Source organism: Pseudochaenichthys georgianus, chromosome 8, assembly GCF_902827115.2.
Source record: "Pseudochaenichthys georgianus chromosome 8, fPseGeo1.2, whole genome shotgun sequence".
Classification (NCBI taxonomy): domain Eukaryota; kingdom Metazoa; phylum Chordata; class Actinopteri; order Perciformes; family Channichthyidae; genus Pseudochaenichthys; species Pseudochaenichthys georgianus.
In genome coordinates, this window is record NC_047510.2 from 31,599,340 (window position 1) to 31,613,876 (window position 14,537).

At 41.8% G+C, this 14,537-nt stretch overlaps 1 protein-coding gene across 1 annotated transcript in view; it reads left to right on the forward strand.

Moving 5' to 3' along the window:
- The first annotated feature begins 465 nt into the window (after positions 1–465).
- Positions 466–14,537, forward strand: part of gucy2ca (guanylate cyclase 2Ca) — a 30,403-nt gene continuing 16,331 nt past the window's right edge. The window contains exons 1-16 of the mRNA XM_034089724.1: positions 466–676; positions 2,008–2,120; positions 4,454–4,521; positions 4,614–4,832; positions 4,931–5,049; positions 5,388–5,487; positions 9,111–9,222; positions 9,311–9,452; positions 10,170–10,255; positions 10,353–10,467; positions 11,539–11,620; positions 11,908–12,001; positions 12,250–12,312; positions 12,409–12,480; positions 12,714–12,818; positions 13,603–13,689. Coding sequence (XP_033945615.1) covers positions 466–676; positions 2,008–2,120; positions 4,454–4,521; positions 4,614–4,832; positions 4,931–5,049; positions 5,388–5,487; positions 9,111–9,222; positions 9,311–9,452; positions 10,170–10,255; positions 10,353–10,467; positions 11,539–11,620; positions 11,908–12,001; positions 12,250–12,312; positions 12,409–12,480; positions 12,714–12,818; positions 13,603–13,689 — 1,788 coding nt within the window. The remainder of the gene's footprint in view (positions 677–2,007; positions 2,121–4,453; positions 4,522–4,613; positions 4,833–4,930; positions 5,050–5,387; positions 5,488–9,110; positions 9,223–9,310; positions 9,453–10,169; positions 10,256–10,352; positions 10,468–11,538; positions 11,621–11,907; positions 12,002–12,249; positions 12,313–12,408; positions 12,481–12,713; positions 12,819–13,602; positions 13,690–14,537) is intronic.

Consider the following 14,537-nt stretch of genomic DNA (forward strand, 5'->3'; position numbering starts at 1 on the left):
AATTCTTACAAACCCAATGAATTATGATCATTCTAAGTTTCTAAGTGAGTCCAGATGGAGTGCGAGAGCTTACCCGCCCTCCCTCCCTCTGACTGGTGCACCGACTGTGACTTGGCTGTTGTTCATTAACGTATGGAGGGCAGGTAGACCATCCTGTAGCAAGGTGGAAGTGTATTGATCTCAGGCTCACACTCAAGGAACAACTGGTGTTAAGACAGCAAGTGTCTTTCGTGGTAAAAGTGGTTGGATCTCAATCAAAGTTTCCCTTCTTCTGGATGCTGAACAATCAAGACTTCTGCAAAAGAGTTCACGTCTGTTTCTGGAACCATTTCGTCAATGGAGAGGATCTTTCCCGTCGGACAAATGTAAAAACCTACCTTCAGCCATTTTTTATCTGAACAGGTTGATATATACTGTTTGTCATGTAGAAACGGTGGATAAGACCGTAACAACTCAAGGAACAAGATGTACAGCTCACACAGTTTACCCTACCTGGGAGTGTTAGTAATGGCGGTGGTCGCCAACAAGATGCTGGAGGAGTGTTTGTCATCAAAGCGTGAGTTCACCATGAATGTTGTGCTTCTGGAGGACGAATCTTATGGATGGAGTCGGAAGTCTGTGCAGAGTGCTTTGGAAGCAGCCATCGAAGAGGACAGACTGGAGAACATTAAACATGGTATGGACCGACTCTAACCCTAACCCTATGAAAGGCTGAATGAATCTTACAGAGAATAATCATTTGATACAATCTGGAGCAGCCACAATGATTAAACCTAATAATGAAGAATCAATCATGACTGTCAGAAGGAATTTACATTTTATGAGGAGAGTTTATCGCTGGACATCAGCTTGAAAGATCTCATTTGGATTAATGGTTTACTTTAGAAACTTTTTACAGATAAATAACCTTTTAAATGGACTCATAACATTGTTAGGCTTTTAAATTAAATTTAGAATGGAGTTATTTACATTTCACAAATACTTTAGGACATGTAGTCGATGTAACAGGATGTTTTCTAGAAGATTTGAACATGGGGCCAAGGCAGGGACTTTGGTTTAGTGCAACATTTGAGATATTTCAGTATTAGTGCTGATCTGAACACCAAAGAATACCTTTTTTGAGACAGAACTTTGAGAAACCTAAACTTGATTTGTCTCAACTAGTAGCTAATAGCTAGTAACAAGTAGCTGTACAATAACTCAAGAACTCGCTAGATAAAATAGGCAAATGCTAGAAACATTTTGATTTAAATAAAGAACATTTTGATCAAAGAATAAATAGTAAAGACCTGACATTCAATGATAATCAGTGCTTCACATAATTTCAGTACTAAGTATGGACACATTATACGCAAAGGTAAGGACGTTTGGTTTGGTACCCAACCATGTGCATTGAGAATTCCCTCTATAAAAACCTTGGAAACCTGACTTTAAAATGTAAACAAAATAAAACAAGAATTTCGAACCTGGCTTTTGAGTCACACATATTTTATTTGATAATGAGTCGTTTTTATTTGCGATAACTTATTCTTACTTGGATATTTTTGCGCCTGGCTTGCACATTGAAAGAATACATGTAAACATATAAATAAATCAGTGGTGAAGCTGTCTATCAAATATTTTGTTATAACTGAAGCTAGCTGTTATCATTTGTGCTTAGCTAGGCTAAAAAGCGTCTCAAGAGAATCTCTCCTAAATTTAAGAAACTTCCTTTAAAATATTTGGTTTGTTATTGGCAGTACCCAAGTTGCTGAAATAAGCCATACAATGTGTAAAATTCATACCAAAAATAAGGTCATAAGCTAGTCTTCTTATCATCAAATTAACTAATGTATTATTTCTCGCTGCTGCTGTAAATGTCATTTTAGATAATTGTTGATGACAAATCAAAGGTGGTATTTGGACCAGTGGCAGCTTGATTCAGTGTAATTTAATCTTGACGGCCATAAGAGATTATTGAGTTCAATTTTAATATTAATCACTCTTATCTTCTTTCCATTATCCAAGGTTTAAACTTCACGTTGACAGCAAACTACAACGGGTTCAACACCACTGTGTACAACCGGCAGGGCTGTGGCAGCAGCACCTGTGAGGGGGTGGCGATACTCAAATTACTGCATGTGAGTGGTCAAAAGATGTCAAATTCGACTGTTGAATACCAAGGATGAGATGCATTAAAGGTCCCCTATTATACTGTTTTTCATCTATATATTACAGCTCTCAGATATATACAAAACATGTCTCTGAAGTGTTTGGCTCCAAACACCAAACAGATCATTGCAGCATTACCCATAATCCCCTCTGTTTCAGCCCTGTTTCCAAAGTGCTGATTCTCTGTCTGTGACTTTAGATGAAAATAAGGAGCCCCTCCCCACGCCCCTCTGAGAGACATTTGGTTACAAAGAACTCAATGGAGCTCTAGGAGGAGATTCAGGTGATAGGGGGGGGAAGGTTACCTTGGCTGCTGATTGGCTAATGGTTACACAAGCCAACACATCGTTATGACATCATAAAGTGGCCAAAATCTGATCAGCTCATTTTCAGACAGCTTTTTTTTTATATAAATGGATCAGGATGAAAAGAGAGAGAATCTTTGTTCCTGAAACTTTCAGAATCTCTTTCCACATGTTGATGTAGAAGAGACATGACAAAGTGGATTTTCCATAATAGGAGACATTTCAGAGGTTGTCTTTTGGTGCATTCATTGAGGCCAATTTATCATAAGTTTCTGCAGTAAAAACGCTTAAAGGTAAAGACTCACTGAGAGATTTAAAAAATTTGCAAGGACAATTTGGTACCTGAAAACAAGAAACCAGAACCTCAATCTGTTATTCTGTGTTTCCTTTTACCGTTGTCCTCTTCGTCCTTGGAAAATCTCATTGTTAAAAAGTGAGCTACTGTTGATGGTGATAAGATCAAGGGATTAAACTTTGCTGTGTTCATACTGGAGGCTGTGGCTTAATGCTCGATAACAAGTTCCCTTGCATAATGTGAGCGCGGAGCGCGCGGAATGGTTTAGTGACCAGGGCCGGTTCTAGACAATTTGCTGCCCTAGGCGAGATTTTATATATAAAGAATAAATGAAAAATCTCTACAAAAGACAAATACACTACAAAAAAAGAAATGTATTGACATAGCTAATATACGTCAAAATGGCTTCAAATGTATTCAGTATTGTATGAACATATTTGTATTGGGGGAGTGGACATCACATCCTCTAGGGGGGTCCGGGGGTATGCCCCCCCCCCCGAGAAGATTTTTGAACATTTTAAAGTAAAATGCTTCAATCTGGTGCACTTTGAGCACACATTACTAGAGACCTGATCTAGGGGGCACAACTCTAAAACACCCATATGAAAAAGATCGGTTTACATTTTAATAATCAAATAAGTATGTGAACATAACCAATAACCTACCATAGCCAATAACAAATAAATGTAACTTATTTTATTTTTGTTGTTCATTCATATTTTATTTTACCTTAACATTTATTTATGCATATTTTGGTATCTCTCCAACTTTAAACGATATTTTTGGTTTACTGTCCTATAGTATACAGTGGAATGATTTCAAACCTGTTTTTATTTATCCTAATAGTTATAAAGGAGTGCCTTGGAAATATGTGTTTACATAATTTGTGGTCAAAACGTTTAAGACCCACTGAGATAACTTAGACTAAAGTTAACTATCTAAACACTCAGGGAGTCCTTTACCTCACTGAGCCTCTCAGTCTGACAGGATAGCTCTCCTCCACCCTGGTTGTAGAAACATCTACTTCTTATATCCGTTAGCGCAGCTAGCATCAGATTCTAATAACAACAGCGCCGGTACCGGTGCGCCCTCACTCTCTCGCTCTCACGCTCACACTTTGGCTGTGAGCTGCGGGTGCCTGATAAGCCAACATCCCCCACTTTCATCACTTGCAGCGCCCATCGTACAGGACAAATGAAAAGTGTAACCGGGGTGAAAAGGGTGTTACATTTACTTAATTATGAATGTTGTTACATCAAGGCCGAAAATTAGGATGAGCACCAACGGTAAAAATGTTTCCCCTCCCAGAGCTACCAGCGCAGCGCCCCCCAGACTGGCGCCCTAGGCATACAGTGGCAATGTCTCAAGATTTAGCAAAAATACACCTTTTATTGAACATACAGTAACACAATACTACAAATCCACATAACAAACAATCAAAAATGAAAAAGGGTCGCCACTTATTATATTTCAGCAGCAGCGCTGCACCGCCACTATTTGTATGGGGAAACACTGATATTAGTTGAAGAGGCCATATTATGCTTTTTGGGGGGTTTTCCCTTACCTGTAGTGTGCTCTATAGGTTGTTGTGCATGTAAATGGTCTCCTAAGGCTCCTCCATTGGACCCCTTTGATTACATCTGTAATATAGTGACATCACTTATAAGCCTTTTTGATGACAGAATTATGTATCTTTCTGCAGAATTTGGGTGAAATTGGATGCGTCATGCTGGGGCCTTCTTGCACTTATGCCACCTTCCAGTTAGTGGAGTGAGTATGACTCTGTTTCTTTTTGATTATCCACCATCAAATAACTGTTTTGATGTTTTACTTTTAAACCCCCCTCCTGTTATCCACCTCAGTGATGAGATTGGTTTGAGCCTGAGCATTCCCGTCATCTCAGCTGGGAGCTTCGGCCTCTCCTGTGACTATAAACCTAAACTGACCCGAATTCTGCCTCCGGCTCGCAAGATCGCAGACTTTTTCATCAACTTCCTGAAGGAAACGTTGGATTTTAAGTATCCTTGGGAGCAAGTCTATGTCTACAAGAAACCCATCAACGTATCTGAGGACTGCTTCTGGTGGGACAACACAGTTTATCAGATTGACTTTTGTCGGATCATTCAGCGCTGCAGCATGTGTACATCTTTTTAATGTTGCGTCCTTGCTTTTATCACAGGTATATCAATGCATTGGAAGCTCCCTCTGCCAGGTTTGCCTCACAGACAACCAGAGAGATGCTGCGTGGGGAGGTGGAACTGAAGAAAGCACTTAACGCTAAGAAAAGACACAGCAACAGTGAGTATTTGTTAAAGTTACACCATAATGCATGAAGTATTTCCGCCTGAGATTCAACAAAACTTGCAAATCAAAGGCAAATGTTAAAAATCCCCTACAGATTAATTGAAGGATGTAAAAATACTTCCCTATGTATGGTTTAGCAAGATTTAACAAGAACATAATCGGTAAAAACACTTCTAGTGACAAGGATTGCAAAGACAAGTCAGGATATTCATGAAATTGAGACATTTAAGGGATATTTTGAGGTAGTGTCCTTATTTGCTACCCCTAAATGCACATGTGTAAAGCTTAAACATACCCTTTCTGTCATAATGAAACTGGTTTATTTATCTCAGTTTTCATCCTATGTGGGAGCCCTGACGACGTTGTTTCAATAAAGGGGAAGATGGGCCCGATCGATCCGGACATCATGTTCATTCTCATCGATATTTACAAGTAAGCACATCTACTTCATCAGTATGTTCAGTGTCGGCCCCTCTATTGTTTCCCCGACTCAGACTGCAAGGAATCTGGGTGTGATCCTAGATAACAAACTGTCCTTCACTGCAAACATCGCTGCTACAACCCGCTGCTGCAGATACACTCTTTACAACATCAGGAGGATACGTCCCCAGCTGACCCAGAAAGCCACGCAGGTTCTGGTCCAGGCTCTCGTCATCTCACGCCTATCCATCCATCCATCCATCTTCTCCCGCTTATCCGTGGTCGGGTCGCGGGGGTAGCAGTTCCAGCAGAGAGCCCCAAACTTTCTTTTCCCTGGCGACATCAACCAGCTCTGACTGGGGGGTCCCAAGGCGCCCCCAGGCCAGCGAAGAGATATAATCCCTCCACCTGGTCCTAGGTCTACCCCTTGGTCTCTTCCCAGCTGGACGTGCCTGGAACACCTCCCTAGGGAGACGCCCAGGTGGCATCCTAACTAGGTGCCCAAACCACCTCAACTGGCTCCTTTCGACGCGAAGGAGGAGCGGCTCAACTCCGAGTCCCTCCCTGATGACCGAACTTCTCACCTTATCCCTAAGGGAGACACCAGCCACCCTGCGGAGAAAACCCATCTCGGCCGCTTGTATCCGCGATCTCGTTCTTTCGGTCATGACCCATCCTTCATGACCGTAGGTGAGGGTAGGAACGAAAATGGCCCGGTAGACAGAGAGCTTTGCCTTCCGGCTCAGCTCCCTTTTCGTCACAACGGTGCGGTAAAGCGACTGCAGTACCGCTCCCGCTGCTCCGATTCTCTGGCCCATCTCACGCTCCATTGTTCCCTCACTCGAGAACAAGACCCCGAGATACTTGAACTCCTTCACTTGGGGTAAGGACTCATTCCCTACTTGGAGTGGACAGTCCATTGGTTTCCTGCTGAGAACCATGGCCTCAGATTTGGAGGTGCTGATCCTCATCCCAGCCGCTTCACACTCGGTTGCGAACCGATCCAGTGAGTGCTGAAGGTCGCAGACCGATGAAGCCATCAGAACCACATCATCTGCAAAAAGCAAAAAGCAGTGGTGCAATCCTTAGTCCACCGAACTGCAGACCCCCCCCCCCCACGACTACGCCTCGAAATCCGACCCATGTATATTACAAACAGGATTGGTGACAAAGCGCAGCCCTGGCGGAGGCCAACCCTCACCGGAAATGGGTCCGACTTACTGCCGAGGACCCGGACACAGCTCTCGCTTTGGGAGTACAGAGATTGGATGGCCCTGAGTAGAGACCCCCTCACCCCATACTCCCGCAGCACCTCCCACAGTAACTCCCTGGGAACTCGGTCATACGCCTTCTCCAAGTCTACAAAACACATGTAGACCGGATAAGCGTACTCCCAGGCCCCCTCCAGGCCCCCTCCAGGATCCTTGCGAGAGTAAAAAGCTGATCCGTCGTTCCACGACCAGGACGGAATCCGCATTGTTCCTCCTCAATCTGAGGTTCGACAATCGGCCTGACCCTCCTTTCGAGTACCTTGGAGTAAACTTTCCCGGGGAGGCTGAGTAGTGTGATGCCTCTGTAATTGGCACACACCCTCTGATCCCCCTTTTTGAAAAGGGGGACCACCACCCCGGTCTGCCACTCCTTCGGTACTGTTTCCGACTTCCACGCAACGTTGATGAGACGTGTCAACCATGACAGTCCCTCAACACCCAGAGCCTTCAGCATTTCCGGGCGGATCTCATCCACCCCCGGGGCTTTGCCACTGTGGAGTTGTTTGACGACCTCAGTGACCTCCCCCCGGGAGATTGGCGTTGATCCCCCGTCATACTCCAGCTCTGCCTCTAACATAGAGGGCGGAGTTGTCGGGTTGAGGAGTTCCTCAAAGTGTTCCTTCCAACGCCCTAACACTCCATCAGTTGAGGTCAACAACGTCCCATCCTTACTGTACACAGCTTGGATGGTTCCCTGCTTCCCCCCCCTGAGGTGTCGGACAGTTTTCCAGAACAACTTTGGTGCCGCCCGAAAGTCCTTCTCCATGTCTTCTCTGAACTTCTCCCACACCCGCTGCTTTGCCTCGGCCACGGATGAGGCTGCTGCCACCTTACCGAGGTGCTGGTTCTTCTCACGCCTAGACTACTGCAACTCCCTCCTGGCTGGTCTACCTGCATGTGCCATCCAACCTCTGCAGCTCATCCAGAATGCAGCGGCTCGTCTGGTCTTCAACCTTCCTAAATTCTCCCACACCACTCCGCTCCTCCGCTCCCTTCACTGGCTTCCAGGAACTTCTAGAATCCACTTTAAGACAATGGTGCTTGCGTACCATGCTACGAATGGATCTGGCCCTTCCTACATCCAGGACATGGTTAAACCGTACACCCCAGCACGTGCACTCCGCTCTGCATCAGCCAAACGGCTCGCTGCACCCTCACTGCGAGGGGGACCCAAGTTCCCATCAGCAGAAACACGTGGGTTTGCTATCCTGATTCCAAAATGGTGGAATGAGCTCCCCATTGACATCAGGACAGCAGAAAGCTTACACACCTTCCAGCGCAGACTGAAAACTCATCTCTTCCGACTCCACTTCGAGCGATAGAATTGCTAACAAAGCACTTATATTCTAACAAAAGACTGGCTTATCTAAAGCCAGTTGAGTAGCACTTGAAATGTTAGGCTCTATGAAACCTGATGTACTTTATGATTCCGTTTTCTTCAAGTTTGTATCTTCTTCGGTCGAATGCACTTATCGTAAGTCGCTTTGGATAAAAGCGTCAGCTAAATGCAATGTGTTAAAAAAGACTTCTGAATTGATGGTAAAACCTTTTTTCTTCGGCAAGTAAAGATGCAGCACAATGCCACCTGTTGAAGCCATTTTGTATTTCTATCTTATTTCTATTTATAATAAAATATTATGAATGTTTTGTATATGATGTTTTATTATTTATATATATTGAGCTCTTTCGCATCTACACTCCCTCTCGTGCTCTCCGATCCTCCTCTGCCTTCCAACTCACTGTACCTTCTGCCCACCTGACCACCATGGGGTCAAGAGCCTTCAGCTCTGGAACTCTCCCCCACAAGACATCCGCAATATGGACTCACTCCCAACCTTCAAATCCAGCCTGAAAACACACCTTTTTAAACTGGCGTATTCAATACCTTGATTCTGCTAAACTGATTGTTGTTTTTAAGTCTTTGTTTTTGAAGTCTTGTATTACTGTGTGATCTTCTTTGTTGCTTGTTTTTAATTATGCTCTGTAAGGTGTCCTTGAGAGCTTTGAAAGGCGCCCATAAATAAAATACATTATCATTATTATTATTATTATTGTTTTTGATTGATGTCGAGCATCAATGTATTATTATGGTGACGTCACATAGGTGTGGTTTTGGCCCTATAATAGACGACCGGTGACAGGTGCTCACGATGAGTGGAAGGCAAACAATTTATTAACCGCACGATAGAGACCGCATTGTGAAATCTGAATGAGTAAATGTACCCAAGATATACGCCGTATGGCTTCAAATCTTTTGTTTAAGAGTTTAGAGTTTTGTTTAGTATTTTGTCAGTTTTTCTTTAAATAAACGGTGATGTCTGATTTTTCTAACACCACCCTTTACCTTACTTTACCTTCCTGTAGCCCGGAGTATTACCTCAACACAACATCTATAAAGGCCATGCAAGATGTTGTGGTTGTCACTCTGCCACCGAGGAACTACACCTCTGGATCTGACTCAAAATACAACGACACGGTGAGCAGCGTTTTTACTAAACACTGCGAATGGAAAAAAGTTACCGAATTGTTTGATGTTATTGTGAGTTTTTCTATTTCATGGGCAGATTAACGACTACGTGGCTGGGTATCATGACGGGGCCTTGCTGTTTGGCAAAGTGCTCAGAGAGACGATGATGGGTCAGCGCGATTACAGAATCTACGATGTGCCTCTGAGTGACAACCCTTTTGGAAACACCTCTTTTTACGGTGTGTATATGATTAGTGACAACTCGAGGTTAGAAAAGACGATGGGGGACAGAAATGTAATGCAGGAGAAATGTAATATACTAGTTTTGCAGTTCTTCTGCCCCTGTGTAAAAGCAAGATTCAACCGTCAATACTACATTAGTTGAATTGCAAACTAATTTAGGTTGCAGGAAGTAATGAACAGACCTTCATATCCTTCCACATGTCAGGGTACTGGCCCTGTTACAACAGCCAGACATCCAGGATGGTCTGAGGCTCTGGAGATTATATATTGCAATTTTTCATATTTTTCTAGGCGGAGTTTGTTAAAAGACAGTGCCTGTAAATGCTTAATAGTGACACAGAACTTACGGACAAAGTGAAATGGTGGACTGCTTTCTAGTACATCTCCACTTGTACTGCTTACTAATTAAAAAAAAAAGTTAAATGTTGGGGCTACAACTGTTAGGGGAACTATTCGATAACGTCAAGGCCCGAGCTAGAGATCCATAGCACAACTTGCAACACTTCTGATGTTAAGTTTCATGAGTTTTCGAGAACTTCCTGCAAATTGAAAATGCTATTTAGTGTATTATGTATTGGCATCTGTTTTGATAATCGAGTATTGCTGTTTTTGCAAGGAATCAATTACATAATATTATATTGTAACTATGGCATTTCCAGAAAAAAATTATATTGTCTTTTTTGTATGTGTTTGTGTGTGTTTGCTTCCAACAGGTATGGGAGGACACTATGTGATCGATGAGTACGGTGACAGAGATGTTAACTTCTCTATGATTTACACATCAACTGAAACTGGCATGGTAAGGCGATTTCCATTCAGCCTTTATCAGTAACTTACTTTACCCTTTTCTCCTATTTATCTTTTTTTTAATACTTGTATTTGTTCTTTTTCTCCAGTACGAAACCCTGTTACTGTTTGACACTTCACGAAATAAAACCATAGTGATTGACCAAAACCCCACCCTGCCCTGGCATGGTCGCATGCCTAATGACAAGCCAAAAACCCCAGATGGTAATAAACACACACACACACACACACACACACACACACACACACACACACACACACACACACACACACACACACACACACACACACACACACACACACACACACACACACACACACACACACACACACACACACACACACACACACACACACACACACACACACACTACAAATGATGTAGAGGTAGTGTATTTAAAATTATTCCAATTTATTTCAGAGAACAAAAAGATCTTGATCAAGTTGTTTTTTAAATAAACTTAAGAAAACCCTTAAATTGACTAGATTTTCCAAGGCCTATATTAAAGGCTTTCTCAATGCCAGTGTGTATCTGTTTGATTGAGTAATTTCTCAAATAGGTTTTCTCCTGCAAGGTTGATAACACCATTAGCCGCGTTCACACCGCAGTACTTTTCCCACTTTAGCTCCGAAGAGCCGGAACTGAAATTAGTTAATCAGAACCTTTTTGACCCCCTTTTCCGTCCCTGCTAGAGTGCAGGGACTTTCGTGGGAGAAAAAGGTTCCTGTTTCTGATTGGCTGGGCGGATTGCAAACCACGCCCCGTAAAACTCCCAAAAAGTGTTGTGAAGCCGCCATTTTATTATCCTCGCATTAGCATTATTAGCATTAGCCCAGCGCACAAACGCGGAGAGACTAACTTATGGCAACACAAAATAAAACATGGGAGCAGTGGAGATGAGGAGGTGTCGGCGTTCTGGCGATTTACTCGGAAGGCTTCAGTTGAAGCTGCTGGGAGTCCCAGCAGCTTCAACTGAAGCCTTCAGAGTAAATCGCCAACTCCGGGGACTTCTGGCCGGGGACTTCGGGTGGCAGTATACGCCGTGAAGTTGTTTGCGGCCTGCCAGTAAACCCAAAGCAGAAGAAGAAGAAGTGACGTCAGCGGCTTCATTTGCCTAATCTTCCCCCAGGGACTTATTCCGGTGCTGCGGTGTGAATGCGCCTATTCAGGTCTCTTAGATATAAGTTAAAAATATAGTGTAATGTCACTGTCATCAATGTATTCATGATATGACTGTATGCTTTTCGGTCATAACACGTTGCGGGGGCTTCCAGGTTTGGATATGCAGGATGTGATTGTGATCGTTCTGAGTCTCAGTGTTGTCGCGGTAACGGCCATCGCTCTCATCTTCTACAGGTAAACAGCCGACATGCTTGACAGCTGTTTTACACATGTTGTATCAATAAAGTTGAATTTGACAAGACAAATCATCAGTTAGCTGCATTAAGTACAAGATAGATTAGTTCTTAATAAAATGTTTTTCGAATCAGTGACATAAAGTTATTGACGGTGGAGCAACAAAGGCCAGTTTTAATTGATTTAATTAAGCTGAAACACCAAAAATAATCAGCGTTTGCATTTGTGTGTCCTCTTTACCCCCGTCCTCATTCTGTTTGTATGTACCATTTGTTTTTTAATGTTAGACAGAACAGGAAAGTGCGTCTTTTGCAAAAGAAGTGGTCTCACATAAACCCGCTTCTGATTGGTCCACTGGATGAGAAGGAGGTGTCTCTGAAGGTAAACATCAATCAGCTGTTTCCTACGTCCAGTAAGAGAAGGACACACAATTAGATAGTTGCATGTTTGTGATCAACCGTTTTGTAAACATTTGGAGTTATTTTTCTGATTTCCTACCCCCACTTTGTGGTAAAATTATATTTTCATCCTCCTGGCCTTAGCAGAAAGGGGGGTCCTCACAACGTAGTTTGGGTTGATGGTCCTCACAATTGTAGCAAAACATGTATGTGTGTGCATGAATGTAACAGATCGATGAAGATAAGAGGAAAGACAGCACGTTCTTCAACCACCGTGGCCGCTATGACAAGAAGGTACGATCAAAAGCCATTTTCATTTGTAAAAACAAAGAAATAATTAAGTATTTTCACTCAGTGTTAATGTATGTCTTATTCCTCTATATTTTTTAGCCTGTTATCCTGAAAGAGATGAAACAAACAGACGGAGACTTCACAGAGGAGCAAAGGATTGAGCTAAACACTGTAAGACACCAATTTATTATACCTCTTTTTAATCAAACTAAACACTTTTTGGTCCACCCACCTGCACCTTTTTCTCCACTTGTAGCTCAACATAATATATTGATCTTTGTCCTAATGATAAATAAGAATGTGAATGAGGGAGCATTTGTATTATTGTAAATGATGCATGACTGCCATTTTAGCTGCCTATAACCCCTTAATTTTCTCCTCACTTCCATATCTTCATGTTTCAGCTGCTACGGATAGATTACTACAACCTGACCAAGTTCTACGGCACGGTGAAGTTTGAGTACGGCGTTTTTGGAGTGTTTGAGCTCTGTCAGAGGGGCTCACTCAGGGTAAGAGCAGACCATCACTAACACTTACTTTCCCTGCATATCATATCCTGATAGAATAATAATAAAGCTTTTTTTGTACAGCACTTTTCATTTACAGGATGCAGCTAAAAGGGATTCAACAATAAGGCATAAAGAATTATACAAACCAAAAATAGGACATTAGATTCAGGTCAAACGCTAAAACACAAGTAAAATAATTTTTCTGGAGATCCACACATTTGATGGAGTTTAACTAAGCGCCTTCTTTAATTAAATATCTTTCCAAATAGTCGTATCAGGTTGGATACCTTAGTTTGAGCTCTATAGCTACATGTTATCAGCAGCAAAATCCACAAAAGAGTCAAAAGATTCAGGATCCATGTGTCAAAAGATAACATTTATTTATTAAAATACACATGACTTATATGTAGATATATAAGCCTGGTGGATTTATAGGTGTATTTTGTTTTGTCTTGTTGTCATAGTAGCTGTTATTGTGTCTTACTTTATTGTATCTTCTTCCTTTTTATTATCTCTCTATCATTCAACTTCCTCTTTTATTACCTTTTTTAATCTTTTTGACCTCCTTTGTGAATGGTGGTGCACTGCTTTCGATCGTATACTCTTGTCCAATGTTGATCTGACTTTTCTCAACGTTAAATCACTACAGTAGGCTGCATGTGGTTTATGACTTTACTGTTTTTTGATAAGTCATGGAGACACAGTTTAAGGAGCACTTAAAGGATGTTAAATGCACATAATGAGATAATAAATGAACTTCTTTATCTGTTTTTTTCTGCCGCAGTATATTCTGAATGACAGGATCTCCTACCCAGATGAAACCTTCATGGACATGGAGTTTAAGATATCAGTCATGTATGACATAGCAAAGGTATTGCCTGTTTTTTTGTTGTAATTTACTAAACTGGATCTAAAAGGGAAAAAATACCAGTTCCGCATAATTTTCTGTCAGACGAAACACACTTTTATCTAATTTTATTCTACAGTATCTTCCAAGTGGCCTGATTTATTAAGTTTAATGTGTTTTAAGGATGCAAATATGTGTACTTTTACTTAACCTTCATGCATTTCAAGGAGAGTGGATACAACAAGTGGTGGCATATAATGAAGTACTCAAGTTCTGTACAATTTTAAGATACTTGTACTTTTAGGCCTATGTATTTTTTTTATTCTCCTTATAAGAGTTATTTGTTTCTTATTAGAGGTTAACAGTTTTATAATGTAATAAATAATAAATGCAAAAAGTTTTTGTCTATGATATAACAGTAAATACAACTTTATAAGCTATCAAATAAGCTCCACTTTTACTTGCTGTTATAAACACATTGATGCATTAATAATCATAATTCATAAATGTAATATATATGGTTTAATGCACTAGGGCTAGGCGTTCTTTGAAGTCAATACTTTTAGACTTTTACTTAAAGAGCCTGTGACACGAGTTTCCCCCATCATCCAAACCCATCAATTTGAGTAATATCGTCGCCTTGAAAACCGTTACTGAACTGATTTTGGATATTTGTACTTTGATAACCATTAATCTGCCTTCAATGTTGACCATTTTCTGGATCTTCTCGGGGATTCTTCAAGTCCCGCCAAATTATGTGTGACGTCATTGCGGGCACAGCGCTCCAGCTGCACCGTTCAGGACCCCAGCTTCTGCATGCAAACCTTTATATATATACAGTCAGATGCAAACGCACGATGGCGCACACAGCA